The sequence below is a fragment of the Notolabrus celidotus genome, chromosome 7 (assembly GCF_009762535.1).
Source record: "Notolabrus celidotus isolate fNotCel1 chromosome 7, fNotCel1.pri, whole genome shotgun sequence".
NCBI classification, from domain to species: Eukaryota; Metazoa; Chordata; class Actinopteri; order Labriformes; family Labridae; genus Notolabrus; species Notolabrus celidotus.
The window spans coordinates 27876896-27898621 of NC_048278.1; the positions used below are offsets into that span (position 1 = coordinate 27876896).

The window sequence follows — 21726 nt, forward strand, 5'->3', positions numbered from 1 at the left end:
TCCCTCCAATCTGTTTCTCCTGTCATTCTACCCCTCTCTACTCTCTCTCTCTCTCTCTCTCTCTCTTCCTCTATTGCTCATTTGACAAAGAGCCAGCCGGCTGTTAAAACATCTGTGATGGAGAGAGGGAGAGAGAAAGAGATGGAGGCTGAGGGAGGGGGACAATAAGAGTTTATTTATAGGGAACCTGGATGTACACTTATGCAGGAACACCGCTCTCAATATGTCTGCCTCTCGTAAATGAGTGTGTGTCAGTGCTTGGGAGACAGCAAGTGAACAGCTGTTTGCTGCTCAAGAACTATAAAGTGTGCCCTGACACACAAACACAGACATATACACACGAACACACACATACGTACTGTTTTCAGAGAGCTCCAGCAAATAGTACAGAAGTGGGGAGTTCCCATCAAAGGGGCGTAGCCAGGACAGGAGGACAGAGCGGGAGTCAGAGTCATTGAGGCTGGCGGTCAGGGAGCGAGGAGAGTGTGGCAGCTCACTGAAAGAAGAAAAAGAGAAAGACCCAAAAACATCAGTTCGAACTTTGAAATGTTTGATTGAAACTTTTGTACGGATCATTTTACTTTTGGCCCTTTGAGGTCGGCGACAAGGTGAGTGTCATGATTATGTCTATGCGCTAAATATGACAGCAGCTGGTTAATTAGGCTCATCATCATAACCAAAACAGGTATCTCTGTTTGAAAGTTAAAAAAAACTTTCCTGCAACCAAACTCACTGCAGACCTGTTACCTCCAGATTAAACAAGTTAATGTAATCACACTTTTTTAGGGACCAAACTAAAAACATATTGAGTTTAAATTTGTAGGAAGTCAAGTTGTGGTCAAGGCAGATGGCTGTCTAACATGAGTCTGGTTCTGACTGAGGTTTCTGCCTGTTAAAGGAAGTTTTTCCTTGCCGCTGTATCTTGCTAAATGCCTGCAAAGTGCTCTGCTCATGGTGGATTAAGATGAGATCAAAATGAGTCCTGTCTGTAAGAGGGGACTGGATCTTATCCTGTCTTGATGTTGGGTCTTTGTTAATAACATAACAAAGAGTACGGTCTAGACCTGCTCCGTTTTAAAGCGCCTGAGAAAACGTTTATTGTGATTTGTTGCTATACAAATAAATATTGATTGATTGAACTACTTTACTGCTAACCCATGATACCACTTCGAGATTGATTGTAAATATTGATAATCTTATCAAACTTTTGGCAAGATAGTCATATAAGCGGTGTAGCCAAAATGCTGAACTATTCCTTTAAGATCCACATCTACACGAGTGTGTTTCAAGACAAGGTCTGTGACAGGGTGCAGGGACTTTTTATTAGACAGATATTTGTTTCCTATGCTAACGACTGTCAGGAACTTGACCAACAACCTTACTAGCAACCCCATGTGACTACCTTAGCACACCAATGACTGTTGGAGGCTTATATTTTCTAGCTCTGTCCCCAGTCTGGTCAGAAGTGAAGAAGCCTTTCTGAGGAGAGCTGAGACATCTTCAATGATTTCTACCAAGTCCAGATGCCTTTTAGGATCAAGCTTTGAATTTGTGTTTGTACGTTTTTTTTAATATGAGTGGTGGAAAACTGTTAGCCCTAATATCTGTGCTTGTCCCATGTGTTCAGTCTCAGATCAGTTCCTTTGGAAGTTATCCTCTAAAATGATTGTTTTGCTATTTCTATTGTGATCCTTTACTCTCTTTGTGATCTGCACACCCACTGGTTGTCCAGCCCCTGAAATTACAATGACAAAGAAAGCAACTGAAATACATTCACAGAAGCAATTAAGTGTTAAGGCTTTTGATTTTAACAACTTTCGAGCATCAGGAATTTGCTTAAAAAACACAGAAAGCAGATCTGAGCCTTGCTCTGTGTGAAGGCTACAAGTGTCAGCACAGATAACAGGAGTGAAGATCTTAGCAGAGCAAATGACAGAGCAAAACAAATATATACATTTACTTTGAAAGCCTGATGAAAGACACATTCCCATGTGCCTAAACTGGCTGCATTACATATTCATGAGCTCATTAATTATTTCTAAACAACCACAGATTTATGAATTTCCTGTCGAAAATGGTCTCCGAGGACAACATGCTGCCTGTTGTTAATTTCATTACATGAAACAGTTTTGGTTATTTGTATTGTTTTTGTGTGTGGATTGATTTTATTTCATGTTCAAGTGGTGAGTGATTTTAGGAATTAAGGAGAAGAGAGAGAAAGAAAGCAGAGAGATACATGAGGAGTGTGATGTCACCACGAAGAAGCAAGGGCAGCGTTGGATGAAGCAGAGGAAATGAGAATGATGTTTTCTTCTCTGAGCTGACATGATCACATTAATTAATGGATGAGCATAGAGATTGTTAGAGGAACTACGTTCACACACACAAAACACACACACACATATATGCACAGACACACTCTCATGAACACAAGGATGGCTCTTGTGGGAGTTGAACCAATAACCTGCTGGTAATTAGTCTGTCTCCTCAGCCGCCAGCGTCTGTTAGCCTCTGTGACCCAGTGATACTGAGCTAACGAGAATGTCAGTCACACACATAGATGATGCGTGCACACACAGACACACACACACTCACTCATACAGAAATCCCTTCATTTCCTGCATGTTTTTAAGACAAAAACAGGAACCCTCTTCCTCCCTCTGAGTCTGATATGAACAACCTCTGATCGTTGCATAATTCAGATAGATTTGGACTCATGTTCCATCTCTCTCCTACCCTGAAATTGTATTAATATATCATAATGCCTTTATAAATATATTACTCAAGTGCCTATTACGATAGACCACTACCTGATAAGTGTTCTCTTGCAGCGGCTGGAATGAGGCTATGCAGATCAGAGGCTGGGATACACTTGAACCGTGTGTGGCATGCTTTAATCTGAGCATTGGGAATGTCAGCTCATATGAGACCCACTCTGTGACATGTGGGGAATGTGTACCCCTAATACACATGAATGCACACCCTGTATGCACACACGTAATGCTCGCAGACTGATACAACTGTGGTTTCACAGAGCAGGGACTGAGTGCATTTACAAGGTACCTGATAGTGGATATGACCTTACACTACTATTACGACTGTCTGCTCATAACTCACTCCAGCCACATTCTCTCACTTTACACTTCCTATGTATTTAGCTTACAGAGTGCCTGACCTTTGACAGAGCATGCCTATTACTGGAAACAAGCAATTATCTCTTCAGACAACAGCTGAACTAAGCTGACATTAACACTGTCTTTATTTTGGGAAATGTACTGAATGACCTATGTGCTGCTTTTCCTGAGCTATGTTCAGCATAGCCAACATACTTTTTATAACACTGCTCCACAAACATCCTCCCGGTCGATCAGACCTTTAAATGAACCAGAATCAGAAGAAAGCAGACAGCTGACTATGAACAGACTGATTGTTTTCCCCCTGATAACAGCACAGACTATTATTTTGGGGCCTATCAAGAAGAAGATGAAGAAGAATGGGAGCAAGACCTCGGCTGTACTTTTGATGACAGCAGCTGGGAAACAAAATGTGAGAGGGCGCAAACCTTTTCGTTTAACAGTCGTCATAAGACAAATACATTTTAGAGTTTTGTCCTAGATGTTGAACAGAGACAGGAAACCTTGTTCCTATGTTCTGGAATTGTAATAAATTAAAACACTATTTGGGTTCAATATTATAGACACTCTTGTTTGCATGTTTTGAGATCCCCAGTTCACCTAAACTGGTACTACTTGGTGACACGTCTGACATTCCTGTAACAAGGAGTAACAAGGTGATGTTTATCAAGTTGGCCATGATCACCGGGAATAAATGCATTGCTTTATTGTGGACCCCCCTACTCCTTCTATGTGGCTTTAAGAAATGGAGCGCCGCCTGCAAGTTAGTTCAGGCAGACAACTCGAGCTGCGCTCATTCATACTGACATGTCATCATCCTCCCTATCAGCTGATATAAACATCCTCTCATTGGTGGTCTATTTAAGCTGCAAGTCTCCCTGTTTCTGCCAGTACTTTGCAAGTGCTCCTGCTGTCCTGCTCAGTGCTGTGTGAAAACTTTGTGCCCACCTCCTCCCCGGCACCCACAGAAGGGGGTTAGTCCTATCTCATTGCTCCTAAAAGTCTGCATTTAAATAATCTATGAGGAGTAATGAGGTTTGGAGCCCATACGGCAAACACAATACTGTATGCTGCAATAAACTTTATCTTAAGTAAACGTGAGTTGTCTGACTGAACTGTCCTCATACATGGCATCAGAGAAAATTATGTTCAATCTGAAAAGAAAACTACACCTTAATCTTTCGGAAAATGTGGAAAAACAGCTACTTTTGCTCAGTCTAAAGACAACAAGATCCCTGCATCAAAACCTAAAGCTACAAATCTGGAATACATTTGTCTAAGATCGAAGACAACACTTGCAAAAATGAAGTTAAGTTGTGAAAACCGCTTTGCATGAATGTGTGAACTCACATGACTTCCAGGCGTGCAGTGCGAGAGTCGTTGCCAGCCTTTGATGTCACTGTACAGGTGTAATCCCCGATATCCCCTGACCATGTCTGGCCAATAGTGAGCAGGCCCTGGCGCACAGAGACACGACCCCCACTGGACGGGAGGACTAACACACCACTTCGGTCCCACTTGTAGCTGCAACACAGAGAGAAAACGTGAAGCTTATACTGTGTGCGTGCGTGGACATGAAGAAGTCAAATCTGAAAAAAGGGAAATGCCGGTACCTGGCATTAACTTTGGTGTCATGTGTGGCATTGCAGTCCAGGACAGCAGTGGTGCCTTTGATAACACGCTGGTTTGTTGGAGGCACAGAGATGATGGTACGACCTGCAAAATAGAAATCCAGAGAAGAAGAAAAATTTAGAGGGAAGATTTAGACGTTGTATTAAATATGTTCTGTTTTCTCCAACGTGTGCCCTCACTGATGGTACCTTAAGATGTTCATTAGTTTACAGTTTAGCTCTAAACTATGAAAGCTCAAGAGCACACAGGCATGTTTTCTCCCTTAGACACATGCACACAAACGGCTTTGTTCATCCCATCATTGTGATTTGTTTAAATAGGATTTCGGTTCATTCAAACTTTTTAGAATCAAGATCGGGAAATAGTACTGGTCAAGAATACATTTTGATGCGGTTCAGCAGGCACCTGTAATCTCTCAAACTCATTCTCAATCAATAAGGAACAAGGCCTAGATGACAACATTTCCAAACATTAATGTGCAAAAAAGCAGATCGTGAGATTGGTCTTATTCAGCATTTTGTTTCACTAGAATCTGTCGAGGCACAAAAAAACAACAGAAATCAACCAATCAGGAATACCAGCCAATCAACTGTCCTCTTACCACAGCCAATCAGATGATTAGTTTACCTTTTGAGCCAGCCCACTGTATTGAGAACCAGTCACACTGCTGTTCGTTAGCCTGAGCTAATACTATTGGACATGTATGGATACATTAATGTTCCATGTCTTTTTAAGTCTGTAGGTTGATAGAGTTTAGTTAAGTTATATTGAGCAGATTAGGTGTGTATTATTTGTGTGTGTGCGTGTGTGTGTGTGTGTGTGTGTGTGTATATCTCACTCCAGACGGTGAGGGAAGCGGTCGTGTTGATGGTTCCCTCAGAGTTGGAGGCGATGCACGTGTACTCTCCTGAATCCTGGAAGCTGACTGGCTGAATCTCCAAACCACCAGACTGCAACAGTGTGAACCTGGGAACCTGCACGGAGCCGCTAGCTAAAACCTGTGATCCTGCACACACAGAGACAGGGAGAGGGATAATAATAACACAGCCCTGAGGTTAACAAAGTAATTTAGTCATTAGGCACATTTTTAATTACTAACACATGATGTTTGTGTATTTCCTCAGTGTGTATTGCAGAGCGTGTTGTTTTCTGCTACCTCTCCTCCAGGTGATGGCAGGTTTTGGGGCGCCGCTAGTCTGGCAGGTAAACAGGGCCGTTTTCCCATCAGTTACTGTTTGGTCAGACGGGGGGAATGTCAATGTGGGGGCCATGCCTGAAACAAGAGGAGAGAGCATGAGAAGAAAGAAGGCTGGATTGATTTCTTAGAGGGCAGGAATGAAAAATAATTAGACCAAGAGTGAAGCCTACAGAAGAACAGAGGATAGGAAAAAAAAGGAATAATGACAGTGTTAATTTGAGCGTAAATAATTCCTCTTTGATCAATGGAGGCTTTGCTCGTTACTTAGAGCTCCGTGAGTGCGCATAAATGTGAAAGGTGGGGGTGTGGAAGTTTCACAGGGACTTTTAATCATACTGCTCTATAAACAAAACATAACTCTACTGAGACAAATAGAACGGTCCACTGACAAATGTCAGCTCCAGACAGAATGTCTGAAAGAATGACTTTCACATAGTCAGTCAGAAAACATAACAATAGAGTTGGTTGTTTCAGGTGAGGCTGTGACTGGGTGTTCATTTCACAAAAATTATGAATTCAAAATGGCTTTACAAAGTAAAACTGACTCATAGACGGTAAAATAAAAGGACCTAGTATCTGTGACGTCACCCATCTGTTTCTGCTGTTTTGAAGCCTATCGTTGGCGGGTGCCATATTGGAAATGCTGAACACAACCTTACTTCGAGGCAGGTCTTTAGCCTCTTTGCTAACAGCTACAGGGTTCCCGCCTGTCAATCAAGTCAGTCATGCCCTTATTTAGGCAAAACTTGGAAGTTTATTATCTTCAAAATAACGAGTTTTGAAATAATTCACCCCCCGTACAGTGTGTGCAGATAGAGAAATTAGCTATTCAGACCTAAACCGTTTTTTGAACCAGGCTGTAAACATGTTTATTTCTGCTTCAAAGATCCTCTTTCTTGAATGGGTGTGTATGCGGTTTCCAGTGTTCCTGCAGCCAGCCTCAAGCAGACGCTCGATGAATTGCAGTTTATAGCACTTCCGCATGGGCTTCACGTTTTAAGAACAGAGGCTGCCACTTATTCTGCACATGAAGCAAGTGAAAATTAATGACTGTTACAAACGTCTATTTGTACAGTGAGACCAAACAGAGAGAAAAAAGTGAAAATGCAGATTCTTACATGGAAGAATTTCCTCTTTGTTCTGTTATTTGATGGAAACAAAATGATTTCACAATGTCTTCTAGGGCTGAGAGGAAATAAGTCCATCACTCTTCAATATGTTTTAACTATTTTTAACATTTTAGAGGCTAAACATTAACCAAGAAATTGGTCAAATAATCTTGGTGATGAAAATCTTCTTTGGCTGCAGGGTTTAAACAGAGCTTATACCTCCACAATAACTCTAGAATGAAAAGTGAGAAAAGTTACTTCAAATGCATGAAAAAAAAAGTTTGACAGTGGCATCAACTGAGGGTTATTTCAGGCAAAGAGTTGAGAGCAGGAGTGAACATGTATGTTTTATTGTTTGTTTGTCAGACAAACTCACTGGAGACGAGGAGTTGTGAGTGGGCTTGCGTCTCTCCAGCAGCGTTGCGGGCGATGCACTGGAATATTCCCCCGTCTCCCGGCTGCACCCGGCGCACCGTCAAACCGGTTGCTGCGCTGATCTTGTAGCGAGGGTTGGCCAGTTTGGAAAGGGGCACTGTGTCTTTATACCACTCTATCCTGGGCTGCGGCACGCCTACACATGTGGGGCAAAAATGAAAAACTGAATTTTCTTAATAACAAAGCAGCTGACCTCACTGCTGAGCAAATCAAGTGGAACTTAAACAGCCACACACATACACGCACACTTCACAAATCTTTCTTCTGTGCTATGCACTCTCACTATAAATATGCAAGCAAGCGTAATGACTGCTAATAATATATTGATTGCAGGGTGTGGGTGGTAGTGTAAGGGTGGCAAATGGAGCTAAAAAACATTGTGAATAAGAGACTTTTGGAAAAGCAGCACACTAGTTATCTGCAGCATCATCTCCACCTGTCTGATGGACATGCCAGATATGACAGGAGAGGGCTCATTCAATTACTGTCTTCGTACCACAGTGTGTGTGTGTCTCTCTGTGTGTGTGTGTGTGTGTGTGTGTGTGTGTGTGTGTGTGTGTGTGTGTGTGTGTGTGAGAGAGAGGGAGAGGGAGAGAGAGAGAGAAAGAGAGAGAGAGAGAGAGAGAGAGAGAGAGAGAGAGAGAGAGACAGAGAGACAGACAGACAGACAGACAGACAGACAGACAGACAGACAGACAGACAGACAGAGAGAGAAGAAGAAGAACACATCCCACACTTTTTCTAAATCTGTCATTCTCTCACAGACATGTGTAAAGTATTTTCCTCCCCTCTGTCTCTTCCTCACTCAGGTCACTCTGCACTCTATCTGTCTCCCCTCCTTTGCTTATTCCTACTCAAAGCCACCACCCCCCCCCCTCTCTCTCTCTGCCCTCAGGACTTTGCTCTTTAATTACACTGCCACTGTATCAGATTACTGAGGAGGAACTTAAACTAGCTCAGAGGGAGAGAGAGGAGCATGTTGCAGTTTTTAGAGCCGTGTCCGCCCCTGCTGAAATATATGTTCTCATGTAATCCATTTAAAGAACAAGAGTCATGAACAAGTGCAATTTTCAGACTTGGTCTCAGCATGTCAGTCATAAATGTACTGTCACTAGAAGCCCAGATACTGAAGCGTACACATACTAACAAACACCAAACCTCAGTTACACTGAAACAGTCTCTGTTTAATGTACAAATGTTAGACCCAACACTCACTGCTCTGTACAAAGACGATAAAGTTTTCATGTCAGGATTTTAAAGCAACCACTTGAGATCATTTCTCATGTGGCTGCAAACACCCACAGATTTGATCCTCAGTTTAATTCAAAGTGCTTGTCAGATCATCTGAAACCTCCTCTCTGCACACCTTCAAACATCAGAGGTGAGAGGGCCGTGCCAGACAAACGAACATCTTAACTAAAATCTGACAAACATGTCCACAATACACACTGACTGACCGAGGTGTGTGAAGGAGAGAATGTAGGTCAAACAAGCTGTCTTTGTACTCTTCACATTTCGAAGTCTGTCAGTTTTTTGACATTTTGACGTTTTTTTGTTATAATTTAGTTCAATCCTGAAATGCCTTTGAAATTAACCGTTGATAGCTTCCTCTCTTTGATGGAAGGCTTTTATACTGAGGTCATCCCCGACTGGTATTAACACTTTTATCTTTGGATGTGGTCAAATGTCAAACAAGCCATACAACATTTTTTTACAACACATTTTCTTTCTTTCTTTTTAGCAAGCTGGGTTTAATCACACTGACACCTTTGGTAGACGGTACATGGACTTGAACTTATATAGTACTTCTCTAGTCTTCCTATGACTCACGCTTCCACTACTCATCACATCCACCCATTCACACCACATTCATACAGTGATGGCAGAGGACGCTGTTGTAGGGGACATCGCTATTAACTGATTCTATTCATACCCACACGCACTGAATATGCCACCGGCAGCAATTTGGGGCTCAGTGTGTGGGCTCAAGGACACTCTGGGATGTGACTGTGGGAGCTGGGATCAAACCTCCAATCTGTCAATTGAGAGACGACTAACTTTACCTAGAAGCCACATCTGCCCTTTAAGTCTACGTTTTAACATCTTCTTCATATGTGCATTTAAAAAGTTATTCATCATGTGATCATTACTTTTTCTATCCTGGCTGTGAGATCTCCTCCTAAAGCAATTAATGGGGCAAAATGTAGAGTCCTTGTTCTGTGCAAAAATGCATTTAAAGTTCAGCTTAAGACAATCTGAAGCTTCAGTAGTCTGTGTTTCTCAAATCAACTGAATATCCCCTCAAATGATGGTGTTGTAGTACAATATTCCCAGTCCTAACAATTGTTATAGTCACACACATTCAAACACACAGTGTACCTGTAGCCTGGCAGGGGATGTCCACATTCCTGTCCAGGTCTGCCACGATCTTCCTCTTGGGTTGAGCAGTTAGAGAAGGAGGTTCTGTAGAAACAATGTGAGGGGAAAATGTAAAGTTAGTTAAGTAGAATTTTTTTTTGATGAGTATCAGGACCAAGGATGAGAACAAAATAATGAGAGGAGGAAGGTTTTTTTTTCATAATGCATTTTGAGAAAAAAAGTCGAAATGTTGAAAAAAAAAGATTAATTTCCGTGAAAAATGTTGCGTTATTTGGGGATTAAACCAGGGACTGTATAAAATATGGAAGTAGTATATGTGACGTCACCCATCTGTTCCTGAACATATTGGAAATGTGGAACTCAACCAGGCATAGTGTGACGTAAAGGGGTGGAGTTTGAGCCAGATTTAAAAAACTAATGATGCCCTCAAAAAAAGCTTCAAAAACGTGTTCAATGATTAAACAGCTGAAAAGAAATCCTTGAGAAAAAAATATAATTTGCCCTCTCCAAGTTTTTATTCTTTAATGAGGATGAGACGTGGAATGGAAACTCTGCAGAATGAAATTGGTCCCCCACCCTTGTGGCCTTCGGTATCCGGAGAGTCATTGTGAGGCAGGGTTTCTGCCTATATACTCTGTAAATGTAAAATGACTTCCACACAAAGTCACAGAACATAAAAACCCAAAGGACACAATCATTCTCTTAAACGGCTCTATTTTGCTGCCAATAACTGTGCCAATGTAAACTTCTTGAACAGTGATACTTTAAATGCAGCAAAGCTTCCTCTGCCTGGAGAATAAGTAGATGCCTTTTTGTGCATTACTGTAATACTAAATGTTATGACAAAATTACTCACTTCTTCACAAGCTCCATTTATTTCAAACCATTTGTGAATATTAGGTGAGAGATATTGACACACATGTCCAGAGAAGTGAAGAGGAGGAGAGTCTAATTTGTTTTCAGTCATGTATCACTCAATGAGAGTTTCCTGCTTATTGTAAAATACCAGAGAGTGCACTAAATAATGACTGTCTATAATGTAACAATGCAACTCTAACTGAACAAGGTTAAAGCTTTTTAATAAAAGTTTCTTTCCTGCTTTTCTGTTGTTTTTCAAGCTTGTTTAAAGATATCACATACAGATACCTTGCTGTCATTTTGATGTTGTTGTACTCTGGATAAATAAATAAATAACTCCCTCTGTGCCTGTTTTATTTCTCTCTGTTTCTCCTCTTTGCTTCACACAGTGAATGTGAAAGCTGATGTAGCAATAACAAAAAAATACAGACTGAAAGTTTGATCAACTTGTGTGTATTTGTGTCCGATGTGTGGGTGTGGATTGAAATAGCAAAGACTTCTATGTTCCTGCTGCATTTATTCTACCTGACAACACCGTCTTTAAAGATCTCTTCTACTTTTGTTGTAACTTTGAAACCCACACATCTGCTATCTCTGTTGTACATGGTGGAATTGTGCACGATGAGACAAGAGAGAGAGAGCGATCTGTTCGGCAAGGGTGGAACGGGAAAACAAGAGATGAATAACAGCCGTGCAGTGTGACGAGGATAACGGAGGTGCATTAGCTGCCTTCCTTGAGGTGACTGCAAGAACCTAGAAGCACAACAAAACATATTTCGGAGCATTTGGGTGATTGGGTTTAGAGCTCTGAGCTTCTGTTGATTCCCTACTGTCTCCCTGCAAAACAAGGATGGAGAACAACAACAGATGTATTGTTGTTTGCAGCAGAAGTCATCTGTACAGTATACATCACAAGCATGCACAGGCATCATACATATTCCAATAAGTGGTTCTGGGTAGAGAAGAAATGACATTGAATAATGAATACCTTTGAGGCTGTCTCGGTCTTTCGCATGGAGACATACACTACTCTGTTTAGGAATCTTTTTCATCGCATCAAGGGCTGCTGAGCCGATAGCAGAAAAAAAAAAACAACCAGTACCAACGCATGCATCAGTCTCTATTCCTCTGATGCGGATGTATGTATGCAGACTTCGTCTCTGAAAGGCAGGCCTTAACAGTCTCGTAGGCCTAATGAAGGAAGATAACGCTGAGAGGGAGAAAGAGCACGGAGAGAGGTATAAAAGTTGGTGGTAGATTGTGTGAGGGGGCACAAGGGTATAAATATTCAGGCAGGCCCTTTCTACTAGTGAGTATTCTATAGGCGTGGGTAGTTTGCTCGCTCTGCGTTAGGTGCTCCCCTGCTCTGGCAATCACCGCAGATCAAAAAGACGCTGACGAACAGGGGGAGAAAAAAGTTTCGCTTCATCAATCACAAGCTCCCTGCCCCAAGTGCGGGCGTGTGTGTGTGTGTGTGTGTGTGTGTGTGTGTGTGTGTGTGTGAGTGTGTTATTTTTTATTTACGCACACATATTGAAGACGGGAGCAGACTGTGACGAGAGCGCTCCTGTTTGAGTGCATTCAGTGTTCTCCTATTGATCGGTGACTCCAGGGAACAAAACTAATTTAGCTGCGGGGCAAATGGGCATGTGTGTCTGCGGTGCCGTTTTCTTTTATGTGATAAGGCCTGTAGCCATCACATGCATGAAGTAACCAGTAACCAGTGCGCACATGAATACAACAGTAGCTTGTGACTGCAATGGGCAGTTTGGGGGTGAGTGTGGACAGTTTGGATTCAGCTGGAGCAGCTGTGTAGGTGACGGTCTCACCGTTTGGAGAGCTTAGAACAGGAATTGACGGCGCATGTTGCGAGCATTACTCTTTTTTTTTTTTTTTAAGTTAGATTTTTTGGCCTTTTGTTTGATAGGACAGCCGAAGAGAGACAGGAAATGTGGGGAGTAGACAGAGGGGGAAGACATGCAGGAAACAGTTGCGGCCGGGAGTCGAACCGGCGACTCCTGCGGGACGCTTAGGCCGCTACGTCACCAGCGCCCTGGGAGCATTACTCCTGATTGGTAAGACCTTCCCAGGACAATCATGAGTATTCATTTTGTGTGAGTGTCAGTGGCTGCCTCCTCTTTTACCTATCACAGTGAGTTGTGCCCGTCCTTCCACAGGTTTGGCAGTGCTGTTGCTGAATGACGCCTCACAAACGTACGACCCCGTGTCAGAAGAGGTAGGGGCAGGGATAATGAGCCGACGCCCACCGGTAAGCCGACGCCCATCACGTTTCCACGACATCACAACACTGTTCACTGGTCTGAGAGGAGAACAGAGAAACAAGAAAAGAAGAGAGGAAAACAATGCATGAGAGGGCTGAATTTGTCTGAAAACGAGAAGAGTGACATAACACAATTACAGAGTGTTAAATCCATCAGTTTGTGTCCATGAAAGATGACAGTCTGAATATCTGAGCCGTCAGCATCCACTCAGCATGAAGGAGCTTCAGTCAGTTGCTCTTGATGTTGAAGAAAGCGAATGAGCTTTTATGAAAAGAGAAATTCTGTTTTAGACAAACAACATCAAACACAGCTCCCCTGTGAGTGTGTGTGTGTGTGTGGGTACCCGTGTGTGAAAGCATTAATCCAGTACTGAAACATAAATAGTTGAGGTCAAAGGATTTGGGAGCATGAGTAATAATTTGATTCTTAAAAGCAATCTGAATTTTAATCAGCTTAATATTTAAATATAAAACATCTAATTATATAATCAGCAGCTGGAACTGCTCTCTGAATGCATTTTGTGAAGGACATCTTTAACTCTTAGTGAGGGGATGTGTAACAAACAATGAGCTGCACATATGCAGTGCTTAAAATATGGATCCTCATTCATAAAAACCAAGCAACTTTCTTTTAATACGCAGGTTAAAATGTTTCCTTTTTAGAACTTGAGAAACGATTTAAAACTGAGTGACATAAGACATGTATTGAAAAGCCTGCATCTGCAACACAAGACACTCATGTCATTACATTTTTGCATATAATCCCTGTAATAATCACATTTGTAATGATATAAGACAGCACAAGTCAAGTCCTGTAATAACACAAGATGTGTAGGAAGTTAAGAGAAGCTGATGATTAAGCCATGATATACTGGATGGTATAAAGTTTGGACATTTCAAAGAAAAGAAAAGTGAAACGTCTGTTTTTGTTGTTGTCTGTATTGACAGTAAATCAGGTTAAACACATCACAAGCCATCATGTTTAAGAAATCACACACTGGAGTACTTCAAAGTTGATAACTCGGGTAAATTTGCTGCTACGTTTATCATACAGTGTCTGTTAATGTTAGTGCATGCTCTGTTTGGAGATTTTATCTGTGATTTACTTCCCTGGTTAGCTTATTCATTTTATTTTTATTTATTTATTTAAAGGGATAGGACATATTAATGAAAATTTCCGGATAGCATTCATGTAAATATGCCAGTTAGCCATAAGGTTAGTTTTCATCTGTAGTTCCTGGCAGATCAAAACAGAGTTCATAACAAACGTCAGGGATAAATAACAACTGATAGAAACAATACATCATGAAAGCATGACACTGATAACACAATACATCACAAGAGCATCAGAAACACAAAACAGTGCGCATAAGTGGGTTAAAGTGCCATTCAGTATAATAGGGTGCTATATCTGAAGTTGGACCACACAACGCTGTAGAGCACATTCTGTAAATGTGAGGGCTTCCTGATAAAGTAAAGCTCAAAATGTACCCCCCCAAAATAAATTTCAGCTGAAGTAGCAGCCCCTTTACAGTCCTTCTGGCAGTGCTTGTTTTTGATCAAACTCCTAATTATTTCAGCACTCTACCAGAACTGCAATGATGCATATGACTGATCAATGTTTGATGGGTATGAATAGCAGATGCTTTAAAACTTCAGCACTGCACTTGACTTCACTGACAACTCTCTTCTTCCTCCCAAACTTCAATAGAATAGTTTCTCTCTTTCAGTTGTTGGGTTTCAGTTGTTCCCTCGGTACAGAATTATCTCTCTGGAGTGAGAATCTTTCAGCGGGAGCTTCTCTGATATCAAAAATAGCCGCTGTCAAGTGGATTGTTTCTGCCAGGAGACATAGGAGACTCAAATTTGTCAGCAGCTTGGATATCACTATGGCTTGTTACAAAGACCAAAAATAACTTTGTTAAATAAAAAAAAAGACGTCTGGTTTGACCACATCTGCCCTTTTTTGATGGGAATAGATACTAACGCTGCTGAGAGTTCTCTTACACTCACTCTGAGTGTGTTCACACCTTCTATTACGTGTTATAAGGTGAAATCACTTGATTTTTGCTTTACCTTGAGTACCGCTGTGTGGTTAAGTGCTGGTCAAGTGCTGCACAGACACATTTAATAGGACTTCAGATCTGAGGGAACGAAGCAGCAGGACTAACCCAGACTAAATAAAGCAATCCAACTTAAACCTTGTACAAATAGTCCATGATGAAACTACAATACAGCATGTTGAGCGAGTAGAGCCCAGAATATATCAGTTTGTTGCAGATGATCCAGCTCAGCAGCGTTTTTATCTTGTCACAAGCAGACTCAACCTCTGTTCCATCAAGGCTGGACTCACAGGAAGATAACTGTGATGGTGTGTGACAGAATGTTAAGATTTGATAATGTTCTCCTTTTGGGTGAGGACGTGGCTTTGGGAATCACACAATACACTTTCCTTTCAGGGCCGCTGGCTGAGCTGTGGTGTGCTCCCTGAAGGAGGTAGAGAAATGGGCAAACTCTTTCTGCATCACTTTTTTAAAAACCTCTGGCTTTGTCACCAGGGGAGTTTGGAAAACAGAAAACACAGGGAAGTAAGGCAAAAATGAAAGAGAACTAAGCAGTGTACATCCACCACTATGACAGCATATATGAATAAGGTGAGACACTCAGGTAACGTGAAGGGAGAAGAAGAAGAACATCCAAAAATGTTCGGAAACTGATTTAAGCAGAATTTTCAGTGTCTCTTTAACTGGAGTAGAATTTGCTGTTGCTTTGAAACACATCTGCTGAGTCAAACCAGACTGATCCTCCTTTGAGTGTGTGTGTGTGTGTGTGTGTGTGTGTGTGAGCTTGAGTGATCAACATGCATGGTGTGCTCTATGCTCTAGGGCAGCCCTATTCAATTAGCGGCCCGCGGGCCACATGTTGCCCGAAAGCAACTGCCGAGTGATTGTGACTTGGGTCCGGAAAGAAAAACATCTTTTACTAACACTGACAAGTTCTTACAAAATTCATTTATGCACTTTCAGATGTGACCAAAACAAAAGATGGTGTTCCTAATCTGTACTTTGTATTTTTTGTCCATATGCACCTTAACATGTGCTTGTATTTACCTGTCAAAATGTGTTGAAGTTATGTGTTTAAAATGTAAAATTTAAAGAGGCAGTATTTCAGCATAGATTTAGTCTAAGTGCTGCTCTTTTATTTTGTTTATGCCCTAAACATCCAGTGTATTTGTTATCTTATCTATTTGTTTTTCTTTTAAATTGTTAACTTTGCTCACTGTCTGCTAAAAATGTCAGGGCCAGCTCATGTCCTTAATCTGAAAATCCGTCCAGACCAAATATTTAATTAAATAGCCCTGCTCTAGGGGGAGGGGTTGCTGGGCCACACCTATAGGAGAGATACAAGAAAACAGTGCTGCAAAAAAGAGATGAATTACCCATGTGTGTTCATGTGTGTTCTTGTGTGTCCATGTGCACATGTGGGTGTTCATAATCAACATGTACCTGGCATTCACAATGCACTCCAGTGTCGCTTCGTTGCCGGCCACCACTGTAGTGTCTTTGGGTCCGATCACAATCGCTGGAGCCACAACTTCTGATTCAGGATCTGTGACAGGGTGAGAAAATAGAAGAGGCGGTTTAGGAATAAATCACACCCAGCAGCTTTATCTCAAAGACTTACATACTGTATGTGCACTATATCTTTATTTTATTTTATGTATCTATTACATCTTTTCCTATCTTTAGGTTACTGTGCACCTTTTTGTGTGTTTCTGATTATCATTTCAACTTGCACACTTTTCTTTCTAGGACATGTTGTACACACATTTTTGACAAACAAGACTGATTCCCAATGATTGCTTCACTCCTCACTCAGTGCATTTAACAATCAAGAACTTGAACTCTTTTGGGCTTACAAACATTTTTTTTTCAGCATGACTTTGAGCAAAGCTTCTGTTGTTTTATCTTATCTTATGTGTGAGGAGGCAGATATAAACTATAAAGAAAGAAGGGTGGAGTGAAGGAAGCTCTGAGGTCAATGGTCATAACCTTAACACAGAGTTCCTTTTTGTAATGCATGTGCCATAACCTCATGGCTGCTGGGGCTCCACAGCGGGGTTGTTTTTTGTGTTATTGTTGTGGCTCAGAGCGGTCTCGACTGACACTATGCTGCGGTATAGATACAACTGAACTGTGCCATAAAAGAAAGACCAAACTGTCTGCATACTCAATCCTCCTGTCTATCAATTTTCTACTTTTTCCTGATGTCATATTATGTTTTCAAAACAGAGGAAGACAGAAAGTGAAGTGATAGGAGTTGAAGAGGTTTATAGATAATGAAAGAATGATAGTATGTGAGGAGGGATTACAGTATTTGACTGACAGTGTAAGCAGAGAATGACAGAGTATGTGACTGAGAACAGATGTTTGTCTGTCACAGTTGGACTGAAGAGAAATAGTTTCTTTTCACTACTTCTCAACTTCTGTCGTCTCTTACTCCAGGTAGATGTTTTCAATCTTACACACACACACACACACGCACACACACACACACACACACACACACACACACACACACACACACACACACACACACACACACACACACACACACACACACACACACACACACAGTTCTCTCTTATAAACAACATAACTCTTTGTCAAATGGTGCTGTTTTGTCTGAAACACACTTCCATACAGGCCATAATGATATACTGGAGAGGGGAGGATTCTGTGTGTGAGTTTTGATGATAGTGTATAGAGACAGAAACAGCGGTGAAGGAATGTGGAGAATGATTTATGGCCTGAATGTTGTGTAGAAAAGTATGGTGTTGTGTGCAAAGCTTTTGATTTTATGTGTGTGTGTGAGCATGAATTATGGCATGAATGGCCTAAAATACAAAAAGAACACACTGGATGTGAAGACTGCCATGTTGGTGGTCTTTTCCTTGCAACGCCTGTTTCCAAGCCCTAGCTGTGCATGTGAGTGCAGCATGATCAAAGCGCATCCCCTGGAATACAGCAGTCTGTATGTTTACATGCACAGTTCAGTGAAGCTAAAGTTACAGCTTGACAACAAAACTACTGTCCTTTTATCAGTACACGAGCACCAGGTGAGATTTGATTTATGAAGTGTCCACCTTCACTATGAAAGATGGAGACTACAGTACTACATCACATACGAATTCAAGAGGCTAACTGGTGACATGTTTAACAGTGACAATAGCTCTTTATCTTGTGTATGTACGATACAATAACTTTGTCTTGTTTACTGTCATTCTTCTTCCTCTGTTGAGGATTTGTTTACTACCTGCTGTTCCTCTGTACACTGTGCATTCTGTGTTTTTAGTACTTATTTATTACTGCATATTTATTTCAATTCAATATTTTAGCTGTAATGTCTATTCAGTATATATATATTTATATATATATATATATATATATATATATATATATATATATATATATATATATATATATGTATTGTAACATTTGCACCCTGTGCTACCTCAATTACTGTTTTTTCTATTTATCCATTCACCCTATTGTCCATATTTAGTTTAGTTTAACTCACATAGTCAGCCCTTTTCTAGTCTGTCCTCATGTTGCTGTTTTTGTCTTATTTTTATATTCTGTCCTTGTTGTCCGTGTATTGATTGTCTGTGGTTTGATTTGCACTTGCACTGCTTTGCACCTGCTATGCGAGAAACCCAATTTTGTTCAGCTGTATACAAGCTATCCAGACGAATGACAATAAAATTGAGTTGAGTTACATTTGTGCTGTTCTACTTGTGTGTCAAAGCCTGGCATGGGAACTGTGGAGCATGCTCAGAACACTTGTGTCACTTTGGGTCTGATTAGGGGTGGGAATTGATAAGATTTTATCAATGTCAACAATGTCAATGCCATTGTCGATTCTGCTTATCAATCCTGAGTATTTTTTTGAGAGGAAAATAAGTAGTTCTACACAGTCTTCTGCACCAAAAGGAACCATTTTGTTTTTTCCAAAATTAAGTCTGCACAAGACTGAACATGAACATATTCAACTAGAACATACTGAGCAATAGGTTGACCTCATTCTCGGCCGCGTGAGTCTGGACGTGGCCCCCTGAGCCTGGATGAAAAGACTTTGAATTTGGAGAGGAAAAACGCTTTTCCTCCGGGGGTCACCGCAGAGGTATTTTACCCGCTCTTGGTGTCTCATTTTCGGCCGCGTGACTCACGACGTGGCCCCTCGAGCCTGAAGGAAAGCGTCCGGACTCCAAAAGGGGAGAGGTAGGCGGGGGTTCGCCTCCCCGACGCGAATATGTTAACATGGAACCCTTCTCCACTTCGGCGTGAACCCCAAGCTTCAAGGCCGAATCGACAAATGCTTCAGCATATTTGAGGTTTTGCACCTAGGAGTTCTGCGTCGCAGAGTGTGTGATGTAATGCAATGTACCGTGACGTGACGTCGTGCTGGGAAAGGAATCGTTAAGAAGAATCAATAACATTTGAGGTGTAGAATTCCGATGGAATTGATCAATTGGAACCAGTTCTAAGTTGGATCCGGTTTTCGATTTCCACGCCTGGGTCTGATTGAGGTGTATATCTGCAAGAGGAATTCAATCACCAACTGCATTATGTTAGCATGTTAGTCCAACTTTGAGGAATTCAACTTAGTGTGATTTCAGCCATGCTAACATATTAACATGTATATTAAATGTCCAGCTTTAGTCAGACCAATGTGCCTGAGCAACCTTGTGTAAATTGATTCTGCGTAATTCAGTCGTTTGTGACTCTCTCTGTTGAAACTTTGTGCTGCACAGTCTTATACAGTGACAGACAATGACTGATGTGACATGATGTGTAGTCCATCTATCTGATAACTGCTAGTTGCTACAACTCGCCTTTGTGTGCTGCATAATAAGCGCTGTACCTGTGTCTGTGTTTGCTTGATTACTTATCAGCCTCTTCTGTTGTTTTCTGTCTGTAGGAATCAAATAGACACACTCAAGTCTACTTATGCAAATGTGCAAATCCAACCTTTGTGTCCTTGAAGGTGAAGTTTGGATAAACAGCCTGAGCTTATCCTTGGACTCGGCAGCTCTTTATTCAACACTCACACTTGAACTTTGACACCCTGAAATGATTGCTGCCAAACCTAAAGAATCCAAAGAGTCTCTCGTACACTTGTTATCAGTTTGACACGTGTGGCATCTACTTAGCAAACTAGTATAAAAGCAGTCGGGCAAGGCACTGAGAAAAATGTGTAGCCCTGTTTCACAGACCATGTGAAGCCCTCGTGACACTGAGATGACTATTTGTGTGAAGACTATTGATTTTTCCATGTCTAACCAATGAATATGTAGATCTCCAATAAGGGAGGAGTAGGGACTTCAAATTAACAGGCGAGGTCTGACAGAGGCTGCTTTGGGGGGTGTAAAGGGGGGTATGGAGGGAAGACAGAGGGAGGCAAGAAGCAGCTTTGATCTCCCCTTTGAAGGGAGGAAGGAGGGAAAGGTGGTAATTAACTCACTGCTCTTTATTCCTCCTACCCATTTTCTCTTTATCTCTCTCCCTTTTTTTTTTTTTTTAATCAGAGAGAGAAGGAGCCGAGAAGTCATATCCCACTGTCACAGAGTATAAGATATGCAGGTACAGGAAGACAAGGGAATGATGGCACACTCACATATACACCCACATTTATATCCACTGTACTGTCATGACACCTGCAGTCACCCACACTCTCACTCGGAGAAGAGGTTGAGTCATTAATGGGGAATATAAGTGAAGTGACACACAAAGAGCTATGGGAGGCAGCGGTGGAGGTCTCCATCACCTGGGGTTTTATTCCAATTTCTCCGTAAAACACACACACTCACACACACTATATACACACCGAGCCATTTTGTCTTTAATTTTCATGTGTGAAGAGAAACTTTGTGCACAATTTGTTCAAATTTGAAAGGTCTGGTGTCAGAAGAGGGAAGATTGGTAGCTGGATTGGGTGCAGGATATAAAAAGAGATGAAGGAATAGCTGACTGGGAGAGGTAGAGAGAGGAAACGAAGGGTGTCCATTAGCTGTCCAATATTAGAGACAGAGGTCAGGAAGGGACGAGTAGCCATCAGTGGAGGCTTTATGGCAGCAGCGCCTGAGGATAATGAGCAGAGGGGGATGTGAACCCAGCCTGTTAACTTGGTCTGTGTGTCTGAAGAGAGCAGACTGACAAATCAGGCCAGCAGGAACACCTGTGTGACAAGGGAGAACATGCAGAGGAAAAGTGCTCATAGGAGAGAGGATGGAGATGGGGAAAGTGCAGGGAGACTGTGCAGATGGTCTTCATCTTCCTGGAGTGACAGACATGATGGTAGAGGAAGAGGGGAAAGCAAAATGCCATATGGTTGTGTGATCTACACTCCTCTTTTCCCTCTGTCAGCGTGTCTAACATCCTCTTCCTCCAGGGAAATCTCATATCGTTTCATCTCCACTGTATTCTCTCAGTCCCCACAGCATGTCTCCCCTCCCGTATTCCCTATTATCCTCTTATCTCCTCCTTTCTGTTGTTTAAACACGGATTATCAAATTAGTCTTCCTCAGCTTAAACAAGGAGAAATATTCATACAGGCAGACAGTGCTGTACCATGATTGTGTGTGTGTGTGAGCAAGCTGTGGCAGCTAAAAGGCTCCCTGTAAAGATTCTACAAAGAGAG

At 41.7% G+C, this 21726-nt stretch overlaps 1 protein-coding gene across 1 annotated transcript in view; it reads right to left on the reverse strand.

Annotated features, from left to right (window-relative positions):
• Window positions 1-21726, reverse strand: part of sdk1b (sidekick cell adhesion molecule 1b) — a 286495-nt gene that overhangs the window by 84882 nt on the left and 179887 nt on the right. The window contains 9 exon segments of the mRNA XM_034688533.1: window positions 360-496; window positions 4485-4658; window positions 4748-4850; window positions 5605-5772; window positions 5923-6039; window positions 7450-7644; window positions 9888-9971; window positions 12890-13065; window positions 16533-16635. Of these exon segments, the coding sequence (XP_034544424.1) occupies window positions 360-496; window positions 4485-4658; window positions 4748-4850; window positions 5605-5772; window positions 5923-6039; window positions 7450-7644; window positions 9888-9971; window positions 12890-13065; window positions 16533-16635 (1257 nt within the window).